This window comes from Pituophis catenifer, unplaced genomic scaffold (genome assembly GCF_029215685.1).
Source record: "Pituophis catenifer annectens isolate HBS135680 unplaced genomic scaffold, rPitCat1.0.hap2 SCAF_4, whole genome shotgun sequence".
NCBI classification, from domain to species: domain Eukaryota; kingdom Metazoa; phylum Chordata; class Lepidosauria; order Squamata; family Colubridae; genus Pituophis; species Pituophis catenifer.
In genome coordinates this window covers 113,192,390-113,218,219 of record NW_027256884.1, presented here as the reverse complement: position 1 = coordinate 113,218,219, position 25,830 = coordinate 113,192,390, and the positions used below count along the sequence as shown (strand labels likewise).

Genomic DNA, 25,830 nt, shown 5'->3' with positions numbered 1-25,830 from the left:
CTGCCTCTGTAAAAGTGTATAAAAATAAAGCTCTCTACAAAAGCAGGAGAGACATCTTGGAACAGAGCAAAAGCCTGGACCTCTGATTTACAACACTAGTGACTTGTAGATTTCTAGGAAAGCATGACCTGAACAATCTAGAAAACTTAAATCAAGATTTTCAAAAGTATTACCATTCGGGAAGCTCTGGTAACATTGCTTTTATTGTCATAAAAGAATCATTTTTCATGCATTTGGCAATTTATATTGAAGCAGGTCTGAAGGAAACATCACTCATACTAATGCAGGAAATCCAAGGCAGAAGAATAAGCCATTTGGGAGAAAAATGGATTATAGGAAGAGGTTCAGTTACTACACACAGAAAGAGAAACACACAGGACTTAAGAGAGCATGACAGGTAATGCTTTTCCTCTCTTAAAATAGAGAATTTTTGGGGGATTGAAAGGTGACAAAAGTCTGATTAAAAAAAAAGATTTTCTTTTCTACATGGTCTTTGAGTATTTAGAACAACTGCACAGTCTCAGGTTAGAATGAAGATCAGTTTACTGATAGCTAGAAGAATCATCTTAATAGGTCAGTAACTCTATTAAGATGATTAAGGGACATGGTGGCTCAGTGACTAAGACGCTGAGCTTGTTGGTCGAAAGGTCGGCAGTTCAGCGGTTGGAATCCCTAGTGCCATGTAATGGGGTGAGCTCCCGTTACTTGTCCCAGCTTCTGCCAACCTAGCAGTTCGAAAGCACGTAAAAAATGCAAGTAGAAAAATAGAGACCACCTTTGGTGGGAAGGTAACAGCGTTCTGTGCACCTTTGGCATTTAGTCATGCCAGCCACATGACCACAGAGACGTTTTCAGACAACGCTGGCTCTTCAGCTTTGAAATGGAGTTGAGCACCGCCCCCTAGAGTCGGGAACGACTAGCACATATGTGCGAGGGGAACCTTTACCTTTAACCCTATTAAGGTGCCTTAAACTCTGCTTGAACACATCCAATAAAGTTCTCACCACCTCCTTGATACATTTCACTCTCAACAGCTATCATCTTGTTGAGTCTTTTCTGAAAATTCAAAAAGAATCTAACTTCCTATAAACTCAAAATAAATATTCACTTCCTGAATTCTAGGATGATAAAGAACTGGGTACGGAATTCTACTGATTTAAGTGTTGCATCAGTTCCCCTCCCAGTTAGCTCTGAGAGAGATGGGTCAAAAATGTGACTGATAAATAAACAAAAACAAACTTTTTTTAAGTCTAACATCTTTTCGGAGCATTTAGCGTCTAGTTATTTCGAGGTATTTCTATCACTAAGCATAGTGATAGAAATGCCCAGAAATAAGCATACTATCTAAAACAGATCTAAGAATTCAGAATCTTTAGAAACTATACTTTTATTAATGTAGCCTAAAATTCCATTTACTTGACTTTTTTTTTTTGCAGGCATGTCATACCACAAGTTATTTATTTATTAGTTTGTATGTTTATTGTTTATTTATTAAATTTATATGCCGCCCATCTCATTTTGAAGAGACTGTGTGTAGTACATAGCAAATTCATCTTCTATTTGTCATTATTTACCAATCCAGAATCCTTTTCATCAGTGCTATACACTTTTGAGTCATCTGCAAATTTATTAAGTATTTCTCTCTACCTCCTCATGCAAGTCGTCATTAAAATGAAGAGTACCAAGCACACAATTGATAGTCTTTAACTTTCTTTGAAGAGGAATTGTTGAGAATTAAGTACAATCTCTGAGTAAGATATGTAGCCACTTAATTGCAATACCATCAAACCAGGGGTGGGATTCAGCAGGTTCGTACCAGTTCGGGCGAACTGGTAGTTGTGACCTGTGGGTGGGCCTGCCCACCTGCCCCAGCGGTATGCTGTCCTATTTAGCTGCATTTTTAAGATGCGCACATGTGTGCAAGTGTGCGAGAGAGCAAAGCGCATGGGCAGAAGGCCAAGCACACTCACATTTTTGGTGCTGGAGCGAACCGGTTGTTAAATTATATGAAGCCCACCTCTGTATCCAACCCAAATTTATACAGCCTGTACGTCAGAATTCCTACACTTAAATTGCTTAATCTGAACGGAAACAATCTTCTGCTTAGTTACACAGATATTTCCAAGCAAAGATCAAAGTCTGCAGAATAGGCCGTTGTAAGTAAAAGAAGTGAAATTCAAGATTGTTCTATACTAACAAAAGGGCTTATGGAAAATAATAATATAGTACCAAGAATATTTGCTGTACGCTGGAGAATTCCTGAGACATCTTCAGTTTCATCATTGCCAGAATGGTCTGCATAGGAGCATCGGTTGGAAATATTATGGAAATTCTTTTCAGCATCCCTGTAACTAGAAAGAAACATACAATTGGTGGTGTATGGTAGCAAAAGGAAGACCATCTGAAAGCACTTAAGTGAAACAGTCCAAACATTTGAAACAACCACTCTTTCTGAGGAAAAATGATCATTCTTTTTGAAAACATATAATCTAATACTTGAAAATGTGCGAACATCAATAACTCCTAGAATTCTGAGTGTTGAAGTCCACATATTTTCAAGCTGCAAAGGCTGAGGAAGACTGATCTAATACTTCCATCTTTTTTATGGAAATGAGCCAGCAATCAGATGCAACAAGCAAGAAAGAGGAATCTACAGATCCATATTTGTCCACAGATGTATAACGTTATCTCTCCTTCCTAAAACAGAAAAAGCTTTGTAGTTTCCAAGTACTTGCTTGCAGGTTATCTAACAGGGAAGCTTATAACCTACATTGATATTCTGAAGAAAATAAAGAAGGAGAAACAAAACCAAAACAGTGAATATACACACATAAATCATCTTGAGGTCTAGGAACTTCAAAAGAAGAATGGACCCTTTGCTGGAAGTTTCTACTCTTTTTCTTTCCTGTCTGTTCTATACTTGCCATCAAAGTATATGAGCAAATTTGCAAAGGTGATTCCCTAAGCAGCAGCTTCTTCTACTATTCTAGCTCGAGGTACTTTCCTGACGTGTCTGAATTGTTAACTAAGGAGAGTTGAAAAGATAGCTTGACTAAAAAGCCCACAAGGATAAATACCTAAAACTTGGGAAACCTCAGAAGCCTGTGCTGAATTTTAACACATGCTTCCAACCTAACCTGAAGAGAATGCCAAAGGATCTAGGGCACTTGCATAATTGGAAACAACAAGTATTGTTTGCTTAATCAATATAGCGCCACTGCTTAATCAATACAGCTCTGGCAGGGGTCTTATCCATACAACATTGCAGTGAGAGCCAGCTGTAGCTGTTGGATCCAATTCTACCATTAAGCAGTGGAATAATCACCTCCAACTGCAGATCTTTGGCTGTCTTTCCCAACAAGGATTTATTATTATTGTGAGTGTACTGCAGTATATGGTGGTCAGTACTCTGGAATTTTCTGCCTCACGTGGCAAAGTAATTTGGCGAGCTCTGGGTATTTTGCATCTTCGGTTGGGGAGCGAAATGGTAACAAATAATAGGCAGTCAATGCAGACTAGGGAAAACAAAAATGGACACCACGGGATAGTGCCAACTATTTTTATGAAGCAGCTGCTGCTTGATCGTATTATATATTGAAGCTGCCTGTTAGTCAGTTGAATCTAAATACTGGTGTGACTGATCAATCTTTTATGGCTTTGCTTGAAAGTCAATCAGTGAGTTTCTATTGCAAAGGGGATTTGAACCCAGGTGTCCCCAGTCGTACCCCAACACTTTAACTACCATGCCATGCTGGCTAGACTACCATGCCATGCTTGTAAAACAAAAGGACGACACATCTCAGCAAATTCATGAGTATGTCAAAGGCTTCCAGTGCACAAGATTTAAAGTTCAATTCCTATATTTCTAATTAATGAAAGATTAGTAGCAGCCAGTAATGAAAACATACATATGTAATGCTGGAAAGTTGTTTTCAGTCACAACATATAAATTACTGGACACATTTAGCTATTCACCTGGTGCCTTATCAGGCAACTGTTTATAGTATTCAGTAGCCTACCTTTATAACCCACTTATAACTGTATGACTGTAACCTTGTTGCTGGTATCCTTACGATTTATATTTACTGTTTCCCAATATGATTTGATTGCTTATTTGTACCCTATGACTATCATTAAGTGATTCTTGATGAACGCCAAGACAAATTCCTTGTGTGTTCAATCACACTTGGCCAATAAAATTCTATTCTATTCTATTCTATTCTATTCTATTCTATTCTATTCTATTCTATTCTATTCTATTCTATTCTATTCTCTGTTGCCCTATAGATATGTGGGAAATAATAGCCCCAAACACTATGGCCAAGACAAAAAATTGTGGGAAATATAATCCAAAACAAGCAAGAAAAAGAAAATTGCAACACACTGGCTTAATAATATTTTTTATATTTATTTTCTTTTATTTATCCAGTTTATATAACCACTCATCTCAAATCACTCTTATATATATATATATATATGATCATAAAATCATATAAAACCAGATTACAGATAACAACACAATCTCTCTCTTTCTCTCTAGATCGGGTGACAAAATTATAATCCATAGATATTAACATAACCAGGAAACAAAGCCCACTTGGGAAGTCAGGTTTTTTTTAATTTCACTTGATTTTTTTTTTATTTTATCATTTATTATCATTTGTATGGAGCACAGTGGGTGAGGATGCTGGGTTGGAGGTTAGCAAGCCCACGTTCGAGACTCAAGTGTTGCTGCATGGTGGGGTGAGCTCCTCTCATTTGCTCCAGCTCCTTGATGGGGACCTAAAAGGAGCCTACATGGGCATCCCCCAGGCCACAGTGATATTACCAGCTAATCCTTCAACCCCAAAATGCCTTAAATGGTGCCTCCAACACTAATGGGTGGGGGGAGGGGGTCATCTGTATGCCATCTATTTTGTCAGCTCACATCAACAGAACTTCATTAACATCTCTTGACAATAAAATATTCATAAATGTGGTCACTTAACACCTAAAACCATAAAACTGTTACCTCCAGGGGAAAATATCAGTCAGTTAAACCTATCCTCCAGATGTTCAATAAAAGAGAGTAATCTTTTACCTGCTTCTAGAACAGCAAGAAGGAGGGTGGTGTCCTCATTTTTAAAAAACACAGAAAGTAATGGAATTCTATAACAGAAAAACAATTAAAATTCTAAAAGATTGGAAAAATTTCTCTATGTATTGATGACTGTACAGCATCATGGGATGGGAAGATTCTATTTAAGGAGACTGTCCTGAAAATCTGAGGACTTTAAGCAAGAAGGGCTTTATAAACCGGTACTTTGATTTGTATCCAAAAACCTACTACCAGCTTCTGCAAGACGATTGTGGTTCTGTTGAACTGGGACAGATCTGTCAACGATTAGGCATTTGTGTTTTAGGTGAGCTATGATTTCTGGGTAGCCTTTGAAGGTTGTCCTAAAATAAAGCAGAGCCAAACCACCAAAAGACTATTCATCTGTGACTTTGCCAAAACTCCTGTTACAAAAATGGCAACATCTACCGTACCAGCTGAAGGCTCTCTTTCTCTGTTATCTACAACTGCTGTTCCAATAAAAGCTGTAAGTCCAATGGGAGAAAAAAAAAGCTTCTAGGAAAATGCAGCTTACCAAGAACTAACTAAAATGTAATTTCATTGTGTCTAAGCACTCTCTAGACAGCAGTTATTCCATCTGGAGAAGATTTAAGCTGAATCTGATGGACCGTCCTCCAATCCTTCACATTTGGATCAGTATATTATGTGTTGTGGTCCGCCAGAAGCCTGCGGAGCTGGCAGCAGAGTTGGACAGTGAGGAGGCTGGGGAGGACCATGGGTCAGTCCTGGAGTCTGGGGAAGGCTTGGACGAGGGCTCTGCATCGAAGGCAGAGAAAGGGCCATCAGGGAGGTACGTGCTGCCTCTGGAGCCTCCAGAGTCGGACCTCAGTGAGGCAGAGGAACAGGGGGAGCCTGTTCCCAGTGCGTGCATGTGCAGAGCTGCCAGAAGGCAAAAACAATTAAAACAAAAGGGACAACTCAGGAGTAGGGCTTGGAGATGATTGGCCCCTCCCATAAGACTTAAAAGAGGAGCAAAGGCACATGGGCCTTTGCAGGAAGCAACATTGTTAATTCTGTGCAGTTTAAAGTCTGAAACTCTGTTTGATTCTGGACTCCGTGTGGCTTTGCCAATTAGATCTTTGGCAGCGTGTCAAGGGAGATAAAGGTGGGCATAATTAGCCTTATCCCGAAGGACTCTTTACAACTATTTGGGACTCATCCGTGAATGAACAGAATTCACAGCTGTTAAAACAGGTTTTTGGGACTACTTGCGTGTTTTACTGACTCAGGAAGCCTAGGTCAGAACACTATGATCCAATGGTACTGGATGCTCTCCAGTCCTGCTAAATGCACTCCAGTCTTGCTAGATGCACTTCACTCCTGCTAGAGACTGCAGTTTATCTACAAAGCAACTAATGGAGTCTCAGTCCTAGATTGAAGCCTGGAACTCAACTTGAAGAATTCCAATTAATCTTCCAAGTTCTTCTATAGACAAACTCCAACCACTTTCTCAACAACCCTCCTACAGAGGCAACAGTGGAAATAATAATGGTTGATGAATTAAACCAGTGGGGAAATGTATTAGAGGGGGAAGATAGCAGGGATAGGAGCCTGAGTGGCACAGCAGACTAATGCTACTGTTAAAGGTAGTATTTAGCTTCCAGCTGCCTGCAATTACTGCCAGTTCAATTCTCACCAAGCTCAAGGTTGACTCAGCCTTCCATCCTTTCTAAGGTAGGTAAAATGAGGACCCGGTTTGTGGGGGCAATAAGCTGACTTTGTATAAAATATACAAAAGTATGAAGGCTATTGCTTAACGCCTTGTAAGCCGCCCTGAGTCTCTGGAAAAGGGCAGCATATAAATCAAAATTTTAAAAAAAGGGGTGAAATGCTCCCGGTTCAGACTGGATTGCCCAATCCAGTAACAATCATGATGGGTGGTTCGGAGAACTGGTAGCGATCACGGCGTGCGGCTCTGCCCACCCGCCCGGTTGTCATTACTTAATGGTTTTAACCAGGAAGTAATATGTTTTGTACCTTCTGCGCATGTGCAAAAGGTTTTGCTTTTTTGCTTTTAAAAGTAAAAAAAAGGCTCTGACGATTGCGCAGCTCATCTGTGATCGTCGGAGCCTTTTTTTTTTTTACTTTTAAAAGCAATTTTTTACAACCTATTTGCCCAAATAGTATGTGACATTTTACTTCCTTCATTTTTCTACTAGCCACTGCTGTCTAACAATTCCAGTAAGATTGAAAGGCAAGATTAAAACAATATATGAAATCCAACCCACAAAAGAATTTAGAAGTTAAAGGCCATTTTTGCATGAGCCTCCCTGAAATATTTTGAACCTAAGTGGTACAAATCTGATGGCATGACTTCTTAGTGCACAGTTCTCTGCATACAAAAGAACTACAAAGGAACACAAAATAGAACAAAAAGAGAAAAGGGGAAGCTCAAACCTTTGGATTTATTGAGGGACCAGGGTTTCAACTTGGATTGGTGGAATTACCTGCAGATTAATTCAAGATTCCAAAAAGATAGAGACCGATTTGGTATAGAAGCTAAATATGGAAATTTTGATAAAATTATTTGGGGAATAGACAAGAAAATGCTAGCAAAAATATATAACTTCTTATTAGATGAGGATAGGGCAGAGATTATAGCAAAAAATCAGCTAAATATTTGGGAAAAAAACCTGGGATACAGACTAAATTTTAACGACTGTGAGATGGCCTGGAATAGGAATTATAAAATGACGAAATCGGCAACATTTAGAGAAAACCATTATAAAATGCTACACAGGTGGTATCTAGCACCAGCTAGGTTAGCGAAAATGTTTCCCAATCTCTCAGCCACGTGTTGGAAATGTGGAAAAACGGTCGGCACCTTCTATCATCTATGGTGGACCTGTCCAGAGACCAAAAGGTTCTGGTCAAAAATTCGATATTGGCTTTGTGAAATAATGGGACAGGAGATAGTTCTATCTCCAGAAATCTTCCTCCTGGGTATAATCGGAGACGGCTTCAATAACAACAAAACTCAACTCATAATCCAGATTACAACTGTGGCTAGACTAGCCTTTGCGAAATACTGGAAAAATAAATCCATACCCTCAGAAGAAATACTAATAAACAAAATCCTAGAGTGCGCAGAAATGGCAAAATTGACGAGTGAGATAAATAATGAGGAGAAATCTAAATATTATGAAGTATGGGGAAATTGGTACAATTGGTTGAAGAACAAGACAAAAACATGATTTTAGGATATGACTTGTTATGTACTCGAAATGCGAGCTATATTGCATAGAATATTGAACAGCTAAGGATGAAGTTTATTTAACGTATGATTCCGTAAATTGTATAAACACTGTACCTCTGAAGGAGATAGAGATTGTATATTTTCTTTTATAATGGAAAAATTTAATAAAGTATATTAAAAAAAAAAGAACAAAAAGAAAGAAGGGGTAAAAAGACGGGCAGTCTCCTTAAATTTTTGCATCAAGATGTTTTATTGCATCAAGGAATAGATCAAGTTTCTAATTGTTTATTATAGTCTACGTCAGGGGTGTCAAACTCAATTTCATTGAGGGCCACATTAAGGCTGTGGTTGACCTTGGGGACCAGGTGAGTGTGACCAACTGGGTGAGTGTGGCCAACTGAGTGGGTGTGGCCAACTTGATGCCACTCCCCAAACTGCTGGCACGTTACCTCTTTGCATTGGGTAGACTGGACCGAAGCCAAGCTGGCCCGATCTTTCCTCTTCACATTAGACCAGGACGGCCCCGCGGGCCAGATCCGACCACATCTTGCCTCAAGTTTAACACCCCTGGTCTACGTGCTTAGTTCAGGATAGTTTCACTATTACCTTGCAAAATTATAAAAGAGAGAATAAAAAAAGTGAAAAACAAATCTATTTGGGATTGAAGAAAGGTATTATCAAAATTGTCAGTGAAATATGTGTCAATGGTACGTTAAAAATACACTTCCTGCATCCTATTGAAATAAAATCTACATAAACAAAATTATTGTTTTTGCACCACCAACTTTCAATGAAACCATGTGTTGCATCTTACGACTTCATGACTGTGTGTTTGCATCACAAACTTTGGCTCATGAATTAATCCATTTTGGGTATGCAAAATGATTTAAACCATAAACTGTATTGATTTACATATCTTAAAAAAAACTCAACAAGGTTATCACCAATTGAGCTTGACAAGTTGTGCAACAGTCAGGAGGAGATTCTTAAGTACATTGTAGGAACATAGCTCATTTATACCTTTCTCCAATCAGAAACTCCTTTGGAGTTTTTAAAAATTGAATTGCCAGAATTCCTACTCCTAATTCAATTTTAAGGGCACCTGGTTGGCACAGCTACCATAAGGTAATATCTTGGCAATCAGTACTTAGTTTTTTATTGCCACCCACTCACCAATCTATCTCTACATTCCTTTTGGAGTTTTGAAGAAATCGGTTCTACTTACCCAATAACTTGATGCTCATAATGTTGTAGTGTCCTCTGGAGAGTCTGCCTTATGGTCTGTGGCTATAGAATAAACAAAGAAATAATAATAAAAATGTTATCAGCAGTTTGTCAGTCAGCCTAGCTCTCAGCGTGGCGCCTGAACAGAGGTGACTACTGATATTATTGCTTAATCTAATGTATATTTTTCCAATTACATATTCTTTGCCTCCCCTCGCACATCTGCTGTGCCTCCTCCAGAGAAATGTGAAGAAAGCTGCCCAGAAGTAGCAAGCTGTTTTTGTTCAACAAACACATCAATATTTCAAGTCTCTTCCTCATATTTTAGTCTTCCGTTAAATCAGCAGTAATTTCTTTAGCATCCGTGTAACCCAATACAAAAAGCTGCAAAAGGAAAACATGATGTGTACAGAATAGTGTGTTAGTCACTTGGGGCCAAACTTATACATCTCACCTCACGTTTGCTCCCAACTACTCTCTCAAGACTACTCTCAGGGCTGAAAGTTTCTTCTGCATTATTTGCAGAGACATTATACTAGTTTTTCTAATTTTACAACGGTGGAAGGTTGCCCTGTCTTACTAGCAAAATCAGAAATTTCCCACATTTCAGCTCACAAGTTGAACTGCAACTCAAAGATTTCCTGCCAGTCTCCCTTTGCCATTTGAATTGTTTTTCAAAGATTATTTTATTTAAAGCATAAGTGAAACGAGATTTGGGATGCTGAAAAGTGTATCTATCACTAAAAGTCTGTAGAGATTCTCAGTTATCCAGGTCATGGTTGTCCCAAAGGTGCTTTTTCAGGAGGCAACTGGACTTCTTCAGCTCTGAAAGGATAGTGGGGGAATGGAAGGGGTTTATATTCCTTGCAGACAGCTGGTAATTTTCATCCAGAGCTGAAGAACCTTCTTGGATGAGAAGTGAAACGTCTTCAAAAGAAAAAAACAAGAAAGTCTAGTTGCCTCCTGAAAAAGCACCTTTGTATCGATCACTGTTTTCATTTATAAATCTGTTTTTTTTAAAATTCTGCATCAATCATTCCAAATCAATAATATAAATAAATAAAATAAAAATAAAACAGAGTGAATACAGCCCAATCTTGTCTTTTTCAGTGTGATCAACCTGCCCAGGAAAAGAAAGAAAGAAAGAAAAGAAACAATTGGATGAAATAGAGCATCTGGGAAAGGAGTTGAGAAGGTTGCAATAATGACCTTGCCTCTGGCAGCAATTATGGTCATTTGGCGTGAATGTTCATAACATCCTCTCATAATTCCAAATATGTCCAGAAAGACCTTGCTTCCATTAAACCAGTGGTTCTCAACCTTCCTAATGCCGCGACCCTTTAATACAGTTCCTCATGTTGTGGTGACCCCCAACCAGGGGTGGGTTCTAATTTTTTTTACTACCGGTTCTGTGGGCGTGGGTTATTTTGTGGGCGTGGCTTGGAGGTCATGTGACTGGGTGGGCGTGGTTAGCTAGTCATGTGACCGGGTGGCCATGCCTATGTGTATAGGGACCACTCAGAGGGCTGAAAAAAGTCATTTCTGACAGGTCCCCGCACTTTTGACTGGTCCTCACACTTATGACCATCCTCACATTTATGCCCGTGCAGCATTCTTAACAACCATGTCACTCATTTCACAACTGCTTCTTTTCACCATGGTGATAAGATAGGGCAAAAAACATAAAATGTGAGGATAGTCGTAAATTCGAGATCTGGTCAAAAGTGCAAGGACCAGTCAAAAAATAACTTTTTCAGTCCTCTGAGTAGTCCATGTGCACAAAAGGACTACCCAGAGGGCTGAAAAAAGTGATTTCTGACAGGTCCTCGCACTTTTGACCAGTCTTCGCATTTATGACTGGTCATCATTTATGCCCATTGTAGCATTCTTAACAACCGTGTCACTCATTTCACAACTGCTTCTCTTCACCATGGTGACAAGATAGGGCAAAAACATAAAATGTGAGGACAGTCGTAAGTTCGAGGACTGGTCAAAAGTGCAAGGACCAGTCAAAAATAACTTTTTCAGCCCTCTGAGTAGTCCATATGCATAAAAGGATACAGCAATAGAGAGGGATGAAGGAAGGGAAGGGAAATTAGAGTAGGAGTGAGAGTAAGAGAGGGAGGAAGAGAGGAGGAGAAGGAGAAAGGAAGAGGAAGTAGGGAGGAGAAGAAGAGGGGGAGGAAGAGAAAGTAAGAAGGAAAGAAAAGAGAGAGGTGGTAGGTTTGAGGAGAAAGATTGCTGTACAATAAAAAAGATGAAAGGGAAGAAAGCCAACCCCAAACAAATATAAAGATATTAAGATAAAGAATGAATTGTTAAACTTTAAAGAATAAAAGAGAATAAATATGAATAAATAACAATAATTAGAAACACACATACAAACATACAATGTATTTTCTTTGAACAGAGTATTTGGCTGGTTCACAAATTTAAACAGTGTTTAGTCATTTCAATTAAATTTACAATTTCTATATTTCCTTTTTGCCATATTTATTCCTCATCTATTTTTGTAAAAAACCAATATTACCCTTCATCCTCATCTCTAATCTTAATCAAATTCAATTTTTCCCTTCTATTCTATATTATACTCCTTCCCATTGTCATCTATTTTTATATCCATCCTCACATTGGTTAATTATGTAATATTACAGATGTTTAATATAAATTCAACATTTTAATATAAATCAATTAGTTATATAACTACCTTTTTTGTATATTAATCAATATGAACATGAATATTCCAATTATTTCCATGCAATCCAATTTCTTACAAATCAGTTAATTATATTTACCAATAATAATAAACCAAATAATTTCCCCCATATATTCCTCCAAACCACAACTTAACCATTTCTGCTTTCAACACAATATACAATTAATAGTATCTCAATTATTACAATTCCCTAGTTAAATAGAGCTTTTTTCTTTTGTGTTTTAAAATCTTGAACTCCCCACTTTTTCCCTAAATTTCCCATTGTTTGCACCTACCTTTTTTGGTGAGGAAAAAGAAAAGAAATCTGCCTGCCTAATTTTCCAACGTTGTAGCAACAGCAAAGCCAACAGCCTGCTTTACTTTCAGTTTTGTTTTTCAGCATAGCTGGGGGGAAAAAAATTGCTCCAGCACTCTTTGCAAACAAGCAGCAGAGCCCTGAGCAAAACAGCTGAGAGCAAATCAGCTGAGACTTGGGAGCCAATCTAATCAAGGGGTAATTAACCTATGCTGAAGCTCTGCAGGCCAATAAAATTATAAAAAAACACCGAACATTTGTTAAATTGCTGGCTCGCCCGCCCCTCGCCCACCACTATTTATTGGCAATAAATAGTGGTGCGGAAGGGCGGGGCAAGAGGCGGGGCGGAACCGGCAGAATCCCACCACTGGCTATAGGGCGGCCCTTTGAAGCCCCGCGGCAAGAATTTAAACAGTTTTTTTTCCTCTAGCCATCAGCTGGGACTCAGGAGGCAGCAATAGATTGAGAGGGGCGGGGTAAGCGAACGGACGGCGATCCAACAGAGCAGAGAGTGAGGGTGAGTGAAGGCATGGGGGGGGGTGAGAGAGGGCTTTGGTGACCCCTGTGAAATGGCCGTTCGACCCCCAAAGGGGTCGCGACCCCCAGGTTGAGAACCGCTGCATTAAACCCTCTTAGAAGAGAACTCCTATCCAGATCAGAAGCAGAGACAATGAGGAAAGGAAAGCGATGGAGACCCCCAGCACTTTTTGCTTATGCACACATAAGTTCAACCACTTGAAATCAAAAAGGAATTCTAAAAAATTCTAAACAATCCTGACAATGAAATAGAGAACTGGAAGCCTCTTTCACAAGAAAAAGAAAATGTGTAGTAACATGGAAGACAAATGTCTGCCTGCAGCATTTCATGTGGTTCTTAGATTACAACCTTTATCCATGTAAAAGATAAAGATTCCCTCAAGTTGAGTTTGACTCCTGCTGATTTCTTAGAAAAGCCCATGTAATTTTATTGGCAACAGTATAAAATGGTTTGCCACTGTCTTCTTAGATGGCTTTTTAAACTTCCTAGTCCAGGCTCCAGCTATGAAATTTCCTGCTGGTCTCTACCTAATTTCTAACTCGCTTCAACCCTGCTTTTCTTCTGAGGTCAACCAAGTATAGCTGGATGCTTGCTGTAAGATAGAAGCTCCCAGATAACTTCACAGGACACATGAAGTAGAATCCATCTCAATAGTCTTCAACAAGTGATATAATCTGGCAACAACAGCAAGTTATTTTGTCATACCAATAGAATACAACCCTTTGTTTTCTCCCCAATAGTAAATAGCAATAGCAATAGCACTTAGTCTTATATACCACTTTACATTGCTTTATAGCCCTCTCTAAGCGGTTTACAGAGTCAGCCTATTGCCCCCAACAATTTTGGGTCCTCATTTTACCGACCTCGGAAGGATGGAAGGCTGAGTCAACCTTGAGCCTGGTGAGATTTGAACTGCCAAATTGCAGGCAAGCCGGCAGGCAGCAGAAGTAGCCTGCCGTATTGCAATCTAACCACTGTGCCACTATGGCTCCAGCACCAATAATCACCATTTCTTTAGCAAAATTGTATAATGTTGGGACCTGAGACACTATTGTGATGAGGCAAACTATCCGCTCTCGCAGCAACAGATGACCTGGCCTCTAGCATCAGAAATGTCATAACACAGGGTCTGCAGAGAGAAATGGAACCTCTTTTCAGCAGACTTGCTGAAAATTATAGCTTTGGAGAAATAAATTGACAAAACCTCTAGTATAAATCCTAGGACAGGCATAGAGGAGGAGGAGGAGGAGGAGGAGGAGGAGGAGGAGGAGGAGGAGGAGGAGGAGGAAGAGGTTGTCCAGACCCTAGCCATCTGCATTAAACAACCTCACCATTTTGCATTATCATTCTATTTCCAAAACATTAATCTTCAACCATTATAGATTTGAATGTGTGTGAAAGGAAAGGGTACAAGTCCCTATACAGAAGGCATATCTATGATTGTTATTGGATGGAAACAATACACCACTGTCATTCCATTGCTTCTAAAGAAGGGTCACATTTAGAAGGAAATTACAAGAAAAACAACTCCTGCACTTAGAGAGGTAAGCATTGCTTCTTTTCCTCCTTGGTGCGTGAAGATCTTATCAGTCTTGAGTAAACAAAAAACACACCCAGTTTCAAAAAGCAAATTTAGATCAACTGCCACCATCACCAGAGTAACAGACTATTTCCTGACATTGAATAACCTGTCTGTTACAGTATTCTTAACCCTGGCAACGATTAGCAGTGTCGACTTCAACTCCCAGGATTGATCAACCACAATTTATCTTCAACGACAGCGGTAAGTAATTGCAGGCAATCCATACAATTTCTGATGAGGTGATGGAATGTAGAAAGGAGATGCATTCCAGAGGAGTTAAGAGGCAACTCAGCCCAGATATTTTATGTGAGAGAAGAAGATGAAGGCAGCCTTCATCCTTAATAGTTTCCAGAGAATATGGTAGATGCAAAAAAATCCTCAATCTGTCAAGATTCTCTCTATTAGGTGAGGAAACAATAAAGAACTCAGCTTGGAAGAATCACCACATGTCATCTCGGTTTCTGGGCCTGACAGATACCACCCCTACGCCGAGTCCACAATTAGTAGAAGCCGATGTTAGCAATTTACCTGCATTTTGATAGGCAGCTTAGGTACACTTGAAAAATAAAGGGAGAAAACAGATTTAAGCCTTTTTAAAAGGCTGCATTTTTAAATTCTGCATCAAGCAATTACGGCTGCTCTCAGCAAGAGCCAAATTTACCCTCTCAGGAAAACCTTTAAAAAGAACCCAATGTGCTCTCACAAAAGAAATTAACAAAAGCTCCATCCAAATAAGGCTGCGCACAAGGAAACCACACTTCCCCATTTGGAGAGGCAGGTGTTTAAATCGAAAGGACCTGATGGGGCAGAAATTCTCCTTGGATGCAGCTAAAAGAAAAGGCAATTTTGGGGCAACACAACATGCTGATTCATACTGTGAATAAAGGAATGGATAAAGAACATGAAGTTCATCCCTAAAATTTAAGCCACCAATAAACTGCCTTTCATCTTGAAACCTAGGGTCAGTTTGACCAGCTGCCAGCTTCTCAACCATCAGAATGAAAGATTTAAAAGCATCATTCATTTATCCCCCACAAAATAATTCTCGTTAAGCACTGACTGTTTTTTACCTGCTTTTCAGCACTATACCTTTTTTTAAATCTGCCTCCATCTACTTTTTGGATTCCCTGAATTTTCAGGTTCCCAATCAGAGATCTTTGCAATTGTTGGAAGAAAAAAATCCGCTCCAATTCCAAGCCTGGAAAAAGACGCTGGAAATAAAATGGAGGCTGATTGGAAAGAAGGACTGTTTATTTGGATGCTTCAGTGACAGCAACAAATCCTTCTGGGGTGGCTGACTCCTTGGTTTAAGAATGGATGGATTTTTATAGGGTTCTGAGATGCTCCAGGGGGTTGTGCAATGTAGTGAGCATTGTGCCCTTTGCTGGGTTAATTCTATTATGTCCTAAAGGTAATATCCTGTTCTTAGAATATGGGTGGGGGTGTAAATTCTTAATCCCAGCCTGGGGGAGCTGTGGCTGAAAGTGTTTTGTTTTTAAATAGGATTGCCCAGCCTTTCTGAATGGATACAAAATCTGCATTTCTAAAGACCAGTCTCTTCTGCTTGAGACTGTTTTACTATGCAGAAAGACTGAGGCTCCTTTCTGCCTTTAAGAACATGTTTCTTCATTTCTCCTTTTGGGAAATATAATATTCTGACTCTTTTAATATTAAGAATAAAGAGTATTTTAATCTGGGGAGTGGGGGCTTCCTACACAATTATAAAAAGCAGGAGGCTGTAATGGACAGAAGCAAGAGCGAGATGCTCTTAGCTGGATGTAATCTTGATTTCTATCGGGTATTTAAGATATTCTGCAATCCACATTTTTTGCTGTTTGGTTAACAGAGACTTCCTGAAAGTGCTGCTCTCCCAATTAATTGGTCTTCAGTTTCCATAAAATACAACTATAATCTACAGACATTATGAAACTGGAGCATTTGACATCTAGGAGGCACCAGATTTGGCCTCATCACGCCTGCCTGAAATTATTGGGATATAAGTAAAATAAACGGGAACGCCAGGCTGAAAACAGATGAGTGCATGTTACACAGACTTCAACGGACAATTAGAACTGCAGAAAAAACAATTGCTACCAACCTGCCTTCCACTGAGGATCTGTATACTGCAGGAGTCAAAAAGAGGGCTGTGAAAATATCTACAGACCCCTCACATCCTGGACATAAATTGTTTCAACTTCTGCCCTCAAAACGAAGCTATAGGCACCGCACACCAGAACAACTAGACACAAGGACAGTTTTTTCCTGAATGCCATCACTCTGCTTAACAACTAATTCCCACAACACTGTCAAATAATTTGCTAAGACTGTATTACTATTATTCTTCTCTTCCTTACTAGTATCTATCTCTTCCCACTTATTACTATAACCATGTGCTTGTACCTTTCAGTTTATATTGTTTTTACTTGTTTCCTAGTACGATTTGATAGCTTATTAGTAACCTTGACTATCACGAAGTGTTGTATCTTTTTATTCTTGATGAATGTATTTTATTCTCCTTATGTACACTGAGAGCATATACACCAAAGACAAATTCCTTGTGTGTCCAATCACACTTGGCCAATAAAGAATTCTATTATTCTATTCTATTCTATTCTATTCTATTCTATTCTATTCTATTCTATTCTATTCTATTCTATTCTATTCTATCGGGAGACATTTAGGCCTAGCACAGAATTACAAATGTCAGGTAATAACCCAAGTCTCTGCAATAAATCTCTCTATAAAAGTTCCAATCCTCAGTCTGCAGCTTTCACAGGAAGCCAAGAACAAGCCATGAATAGAATAGTTAATCCCAGTAATGGTGAAAATCAGTACCTACAAAGCAGTGGTGGGTTTCAATTTTTTTTACTACTGGTTCTGTGGGCGTCGCTTGGTGGGCATGGGTGGGCGTGGCTTGGTGGGTGTGCCAGGGGAAGGATACTGTAAAATCTCCATTCCTACCCCACTCCAGGGGAAGAATACTGTAAAATCTCCATTCCCTTCCCAATCCAGGGGAAGGTTACTGCAAAATCCCCATTTCTTCCTGATCAGCTGGGACCTGGGAGGCAGAGAATAGATGAGGGTGGGGCCAGTCAGAATTTCTACTACCGGTTCTCCGAACTACTCAAAATTTCCACTACCGGTTCTCCAGAACTGGCTAGAACCTGATGAAACCCACCTCTGCTACAAAGTCATAAAACCTGGCAATTTATTCAGATATGTTCCCATCTCTTGCCTTCATGTCACAAAGAGTAATAGTCCTTTTTTCCTCAAGCTTTTCCATTAGGCCCACCTGCAAATTGTTTTCAAAATGACTTCCCTTTCCAGTTTCATCCTGGGCAGAGATAAAACAAAACCTTGCCACCACATAAGTTAGTCATGGACATTTTCCTGGCTGACCCAAGGTTGGAAAAGATATGTGGGTGTGTTTGATGCACTAAATTACATGATCATTAGGCGAAAGTGAACTTGGATTGCTAAAATGTATCCAGAATGGCTCTGCCTTCTTTTCCCAAGGACTTCCAGGCATGCATTTAAGGCATCCTAGCTGTTGAAGTACTGAAGATCCTAGCAATACCATCTACAAAAGTTACATTTGCTGCCATCACTAGGGTTACGGGAGAAGACATTTTAAAAAGAAGAAAATCAAACTGGTCTTTAGTTTTACTATTTGCTATGCTAGTTTGAGCTGATCAGAGCAGAAATACAGAATGTTCTTTTTTAAAAAAAGTTTTTTTTTTTTATTTTTTTACAAACATAATGCGTGAACAGTGTGGCACCTGGGTGTCATACATTCTAATACAAATAAAATTAATAGCATTAGTCATAGTTATTACTTTCAATCCAACTTATATATTTCTAATAGTAATACATATTTATACCAAGTTACTCTTATTTTATTATATAAAGGAGCATACACTAATATTCCCCTTTTCTCTTATTTCTATCTCTTATTCTAACTTTTAATCATGTCATCCTTTGTTAAAAACATTTTCTTTCTATTCTACCTAACTTCTAATCATGTCACCTACCTACAAAAAAAAAAGAAAAGAAAAGAAAGAAAGAGGAAAAGGAAGGCAAATCAAAACAACATCAAAAACAAAAAGTCATCTATCCATTATCTCTTGCCCGCTTCAATACTTTAGTTGCTATGCTTTTTTTCTTTTTGACCTGTCTTCTGTATTCCTCTCTAAGATCTTTATCTCTTTCTATATCTGCTTCTTGGCTGTTCTATCTCAGTATTTTCCCCACCTCTACCCTCCTCCTCCTCCACTGCCTAGTTTCCAAGATTTCTGCCCATACAGAATGTTCTAAAGTTCAACTCGCATCAGTCCAGTTATGCCAACATAGTTGGTAGCTATGCCAATGTAGTCCAAACGTCAGTCCTGTTTCCTGATCTGAGCCATGTCAGGAAACAGACTCCTAAAGAGTTTCTTACTAGTGTTTTCTCCATTTCCCAGTCTTAAAACATGTTTTTGTAACTGTTGTCCCATAGTTTCTCCAATGTCATATCTATGGCTATCCACACCAAGAGAGTTCTAGAGAACCATGTGTTCTCATAATACAGGAAGGAACTCCTCTGCTGAAATAAAATAGACCTGGCCTGAATGAGAGACTACAAGAGACATTTTGTATAGATCTGCTTGAGTTCCATGATGGAAACAAGGCATGATAAAAAGATTAAAATGAAGCACGGTGGCTCATGTGGTTAGGATGCTGGGTTGGAGGTTAACAAGCCTGCGTTCGAGACCCAAGTGCTGTTGCATGGTGGGGTTCAGCTCTCATCATTCGCTCCAAATCCCTGACAGGGCATGAAAGGAGCCCCCCCAAGGCATTCCCCAGACAACGGTGATGTCATTAGCTAATCCTTTCAACCGAGAAGCACCTAAAATGGTGCCTCTAACACAAACAGGACAAGAAGATTAAAATATAGTTAATCAACACAAGTTTTCACAGAAGCTGGTCAATCTGCTGAACCCAGAAATTGGTTCTAAAACAGCAAAGCATCATACACATTCTACCAAATGATTGCCCAATTCAGGTAGTCCTTGATGTACGGCAACAACTGAGACCAAAATTTCCATTGCTAAGCAGTTGTTAAGTGAGTCATGCCAGATTTTATGACTTTTTTTGCCATATTTATTAAGTATATAACTGCAGTTGTTAAGTGAAGCACACTGTTGTTAAGCAAACATGGCTTTCCCCCATTGAAGTTCAGAAACCAGCTGGGAAGTCATAAATGACAATCGCATAACCCCAGGACCCGTTGAAATGCACCCCGGTTGCCAAGCATCCAAATTTTGATCATGTGACCATGGGGATACAAAGACAGACATAATTGTGAAGATCAGTCATAAATCACTTTTTCCAGTGCCATTGTACCTTTGAGCAGTCATTAAGCAAATGGCTGTAAATTGAGGATTGTCTGTACTAATATGCACTGTATATATAATACATAGGTATTATGTACTGGGTAAATTTTGTTTATGTTAATTCACTATTGTGAATTTGATCATTTTCATCTAAAAATTCACTTTATGCAGAAAAAAGTAGCTATTATGTGATTGGTGTCAACGTAGGAATGTTGCACCAAAAGTCTGAAAACATGTTAAAACTTCTTCCGAATAAAACCACTTGGACATTTTCCTGCCAAAAATTTTTGTCCTCATCCAGGTATTTTCATTTTGATGCAACACAGAGGAGCCCTTAAGTAGAGGGAGCATAATTTTCCTTATATTTTTACTAGCTGGATACCTGTGCTTCGCTACAAAACTATGTGATTCTGGAGTCACAGTTCTGGAGTAACGCCCTAGTAGATTCCATGTCCCTCTCATTGTCATCATCACCAACAAAGTATATCTGGAGAAATGAAGGCTGCTGCTGAGGCCCCGCTATGATACTCCCTATCCTGTGATAAACCTGCCCCTGCACTTTAAATGTTGGTATATTTAGCTGTAGCTGCCTGATTAATGTAGGGGTTATTAGATACATACTTTTTTACAGCCTCTCTATTGACTTCGGATGACTTTGACAATACCTTTTTGCAGCTTCCCTTATTTGTGTTTTCCTAATCACATCTGTAAATCTTTTCCTGCATTTTCCCCCTTTTTTCCCTTTAACTGGTGTTACAGTAGAAGGAACTGAACTGAGGAGGTCAGTGTAAGAAGAGATTTGGGGCTGGGACACTATGTAGGAGAAATTTGGTTCACAATCCGTTGGCTCAGTGGTGGTCGGTGATTGAAACACATAAGGGAATATCTCTCCCGCCACCTTGGGTTCAGAAGCAATTCCATAGGTAGAAGGCATAGACATTTTGGTGAGGTAGCGACATTTAATACTGTAAGGAGCCCCAGACCGCTCCTGAGTGAGGGAGTGGAACGTCTGCCAGTTTGAACTGAGGTAAGGGAATGTGAGGCAAGTGGTAGTTGGAACTTTTCAGGTGGGGAGGGCAAGTAGAATATCTAACTCCTTAGCATCAGACCGTGTTAATATACTGTATATGAATATACTGTATATGAAATACTAATGATTTGATGGTCATTTCAAAAAATCCTTTCTTAGAGAGTACTTAGAAGCCAAGAGGAACATACGTGCCAAATTTCAGGTTTGTAGGCTTTACCATTCTGGAGATTTCGTGATGAGTGAGTGGATTTCATTTTTATATATATAGATTATAACTTTGGGCCAGACATTCTCTTTCAGCTGATATCACCTCACAGAGTTGCTTTTGTTGTGGGGGAAAATTAGAGAAGGGAGATACTTGCCATAACTTCATAAATAACTTCACTTATTAATAAAATAATAATAATAATTAAGGGATAACAATATTTTAACAATCCAGAATCCAACAGGGATATGAGTGCAATATAGTAATGGTTAAAATTTTATTTTTCTACCCAGGTAAATGCTTGTTCAAAACTGCATGTTGCGCTAATAACTGTGCATGACCTGGTTGCAGAATTAACTCATTTTCTAAATTTGCAAAATGCCATGAAACACAATATCAGAAACACAAGGTGAGCCTGAACAAGGCACAGAATATTGTAACAATAACATGGCCACCTGACCAAGCTTAGTCGGATGTGGTTAATACTAGCTATCCCTAGGTTTTCCACCATCTTGTTATATATGTTAACAAATGTATGTTCCACCTTGACCTGCTTCCTAGAAAAAGTGTTAAGATAAAAGGAGAGTTAAGACCTGTGAACGTTGTCTTAGTTAGGGTATCTAAAGGCAAGGCAGCATACAGATGCAATGCCTTTTTAAAAAAAATCAATATGATCACAATTCCAAACACACTCTCACAGCCCTAAAAGCAAGCTTTGTGCGGCAGAGATTTTGAGTTAACTGAACGAAATCATTCTGGAAGGACTTGTAGTAGTTTGAACAAGCCTACATCAAAGGCTTGACCAAACCACCACATGTCCCGTATCAAAGACTCACTGATGATATCGCCAACAGAGATAAACATAATCGAACAAATCATGCTGAATAAATCTGGCAGGTTTAATAATAATCTGCCAATAATCTGTTCCCATCATGAGCTGTATGTTCAAAATTATTTACCATCATCCCAATGATGCCAATCCATCTTGATTTTTACTAAATTTCACTCTACTCCAGACATCAAGTTTCTTTATTTCAAAAAGTTGTCTGTTTTGATGTGTGTGTGTGTGAGAGAGAGAGAGAGAGAGAGATTGAGAGTGAGTGAGCGCGCGTGAGAGAGAGAGACAGAGAGAGACAGACAGACAGACAGACAGACAGACAGACAGACAGAGACAGACTGACAGAGACGAAAGAAAGAGGGGGAGGGGGGAGGGAGAGAGAAAGAGACAGAGAAAGAGAGAAGTAGATTTCAAACACTGACCTGTCATCATGATTTACACTGGAATCAAGAATTTAATTAAATTTGGCTAATATAACCAAAGGGACAAAGGTAAAATTAGTGAAACAAGTAGTTGGGAGGGAAACAATTTCCTGCAGGAAGATAAATGTATTGTGACACCACACAATTCAGATTACATGGTGTATACTGCTACAACTAAATAGGCTGAGCTCACTATTTTTTTCTCCAGTAACCACAGAAGTTTTCTGCTTTGTGGTGCTTTATGATGTCAACCAAAGAATTACATGCCGAAGTGACCAGTCATCATGAATAATGAAAGGATCAGTTATTTAATTAGATGTTAATGCAAGATGATCAATCTTTAGCTTCAGTTCAAAGCTGAGGTTTATTTTTCAACTCAAATTTTATTTTGTGGACAAAAAAAAATCATTAAAAGCAGCTCTTATAACAAATTAGTACAGATTGATGACTTCATTTATTTGCACTCAATTTTAGTTTCATACATACTCAGACAAAATCTATTCTCTTTAATACTCACATGAGTCTTCCAAAATAAAAACTCATGCAATAAATACAAAATAGAGCCAGTTTGGTCTAGTAATTAAGACCCCAGGCTAGAATGCAGGAGACCATGACTTCTAGTCTCTCCTTAGCCATGAAAGCTATCTGGGTAAGCTTGGCCAGTCACCCTCTCCCAGTCCTACCCACCTCACAGGTTGTTGTGGAGAAAATAAGATCAGAAATGTGTGTTCATCACTTTGAGTTATTTGTAAAAATAATAAAGATGGAAGATGGATGGATGGATGGATGGACAGACATGGCATGATTAGGAGAAATGTGCTACTCACATTTTTCATCACATTAAGTCAAAGTATTTAGAAATGTGGATCAAACAAAACTGCACTTCATATCTATGAATTAGCATTATTTACAGACCATAATCTGGAACAATCATTTTTTGTTGTGCACAACCACATTGCAATTTTTTACTGTGGTTTTAATGTTAAATGGCATCTTTGTGATTGATTCTATTTTATATTCAAATTATTTGTTTATGTTATAGATATTCAAATAATGTCAGCACAATAAGATTTTTATTTTTATTTTTGCTACGAAGGATGAATTCTTCACAGCCATTTTGGACTTGTAATGGTAAAGGTGCATTACACCTTTAATGTACCTTTAAAGGTGCATTAAGTTTATTTTTCATTGCCAATTAATACTTGTCTTTGCAGAATGTCTGCTTAGTCATGTGATATACAGGTTTTCGCAAATGCTGACAATATCAAATTTCATTGCTCAAAAGTAATGCAATGTGAAATATGATTTCTAATTTCCAGTAAACTATCTCTCCCCCCATAATGAGAGAAATATCTGCTTTTCTTCATCAATCACTCAATAATTTAGAATTACTTTAAGGTGAATTATTGCAAGTATGCAAATGTTGTTGTTTTTTCTTATGCTCTTCCATATCCTTCTGCCAGGACTCTTGACTGCCCCAATCTCCTGATTTTTTTTAAGCCCTAGAGAAGGATACCATGATCAACCATATCATTGAGAGTCCAAGGAGCACCAGGATTGACCCATCACTTACATCCTAGCTCCACCAAAGGGCATCAATAAATGGGATTAATGTTGATCCTATACTCTACTCTGCCTTGGTCTGGAATCTGGATCCCAACTGAAAAAGTTCCAGATAGTCCATTTTCTCCAAGAACTTCGGAGGTTGCTGCCCAACTATCTTCTCAAGAAATTTCCTGTAAAAAGAAGGCTGGATACTAGATAAAAACTGTCCAGGTTTATTGGGTTTAACATCAGCTCTTTGAAGAGGAACTGCATGGGTATCTCTATTATGGCTGGAGGAACTACCCTTTCCTCAAGGAAGATAAGGAAAAGGAATGAATATAACTCTAAAAAAAAAAGCACCATTTGATCACATTAAGATGAAGGACTGAGAGAATTAGTGAATAATAGAAGGATGATGGGATGTTCTAAATGTGGGGCAGACAATTATTAGAAGTATCAAGAAGAAATCTTGGAAAAAAATGGTTCTGGAAGGAAAGGTAAGAAATTGTCAAGCTAGCCCAATAGCAACTCAAAATCCAGCCAAAGTCCAGCTCTATTTGCTTACGCTGTATAGAGTATAGGCAGAATCTTGCCAGAATAAACCTATATTGCCCCAAGGTAATGAATATACCCTGGGTTATTCTGGGGAATGACTATCCTAGATCTATCTCCCTTCCTGCAATCCAGTTCTAGATTGTGCTATCTCTAGTCTCACCCACCTCCCCTGCTTGGAATGTGCCCCCTCCTTCTTAAGATGCTGCTGCTTACTGTAGTCTGTCACAGAAATGAAAGAAATGAAGCGACTATAAAAATTTCTTGGAAGATAAATTTATCTCCCCAAAAATGAATAGAGTGTGGATGTAAGAAAAGAAGATGTAGAAATGGAACTGAATGAAAATAATTACTGTATGTTTCAAAGCGCCACTTAAGCATGTAGGAAGTATGAAAAGGGATGTTTGATAAAATGAAGAAATGAAAGAAGTAATGATTGAGGGGAAAAAAATTAATACAAAAATAAAGGTTTGCTGCAAAAAGAGATGGGAGAAAGGTATTACATAATGACTGTAGACACAGTTGTGAACAGTGTAGTCAAGGAGACCATGGAACAGTTGATATTAAAAGAGGCAGAGAAAATAGGGCTTAATTTTGATGGAAATGGAAAAAATTGTTCTGGAAGTATGAGTGACCTGGGCTAAACTAGAAACCTCAACAATGGAGAATAGAAGCAAAATTTAAAAGGGATGAAAGTATTTGGGATATCAAGGCAATAAGGAAATGCTGGGAGAATATATGTCAATAGTAATAGATATGCAAATAGTGATATGTCAAACAGTATGATTGAACCAGTAGTAGGTTTCACTTACCTTCGCTACCAGTTCAGAACTGTGAGCATATGCGTGCATGCGCTCACTTCGCTCACGCACAGCACTTCTGCGCATGCACAGAGCGTCTGTGATAACATCCAGGTGGGTGGGTGGAGCCAAACTGAGGCGAACCGGTAGAAACCCACCACTCGATTGAACCAATGTTGATGTCCAAGAAAAAAAATCAGTGAAAAAAGTCATAAGTGCTCAGAGCATGTTGAAAATGATAAAGTTGCCAATGTAGACAATTGTAACAGGAGAAATCATAAACTATAGAAGCCGTTTCCTTGTCGTAGCTGTGTGACTTGTTTAACATATACGTGAAGAAGGTTTCTTTCCAGACGATTGGAAGAATTTTTCCTTGTACTGTAAAAAGCGAAAGCTTGA

At 38.8% G+C, this 25,830-nt stretch overlaps 1 protein-coding gene across 1 annotated transcript in view; it reads right to left on the bottom strand.

Moving 5' to 3' along the window:
- Positions 1–25,830, bottom strand: part of GUCY1A2 (guanylate cyclase 1 soluble subunit alpha 2) — a 205,804-nt gene that overhangs the window by 167,109 nt on the left and 12,865 nt on the right. The window contains exons 2-3 of the mRNA XM_070943950.1: positions 9,538–9,599; positions 2,230–2,351 (exon numbers count right to left, since the gene is read on the bottom strand). Of these exons, the coding sequence (XP_070800051.1) occupies positions 2,230–2,351; positions 9,538–9,599 (184 nt within the window). The remainder of the gene's footprint in view (positions 1–2,229; positions 2,352–9,537; positions 9,600–25,830) is intronic.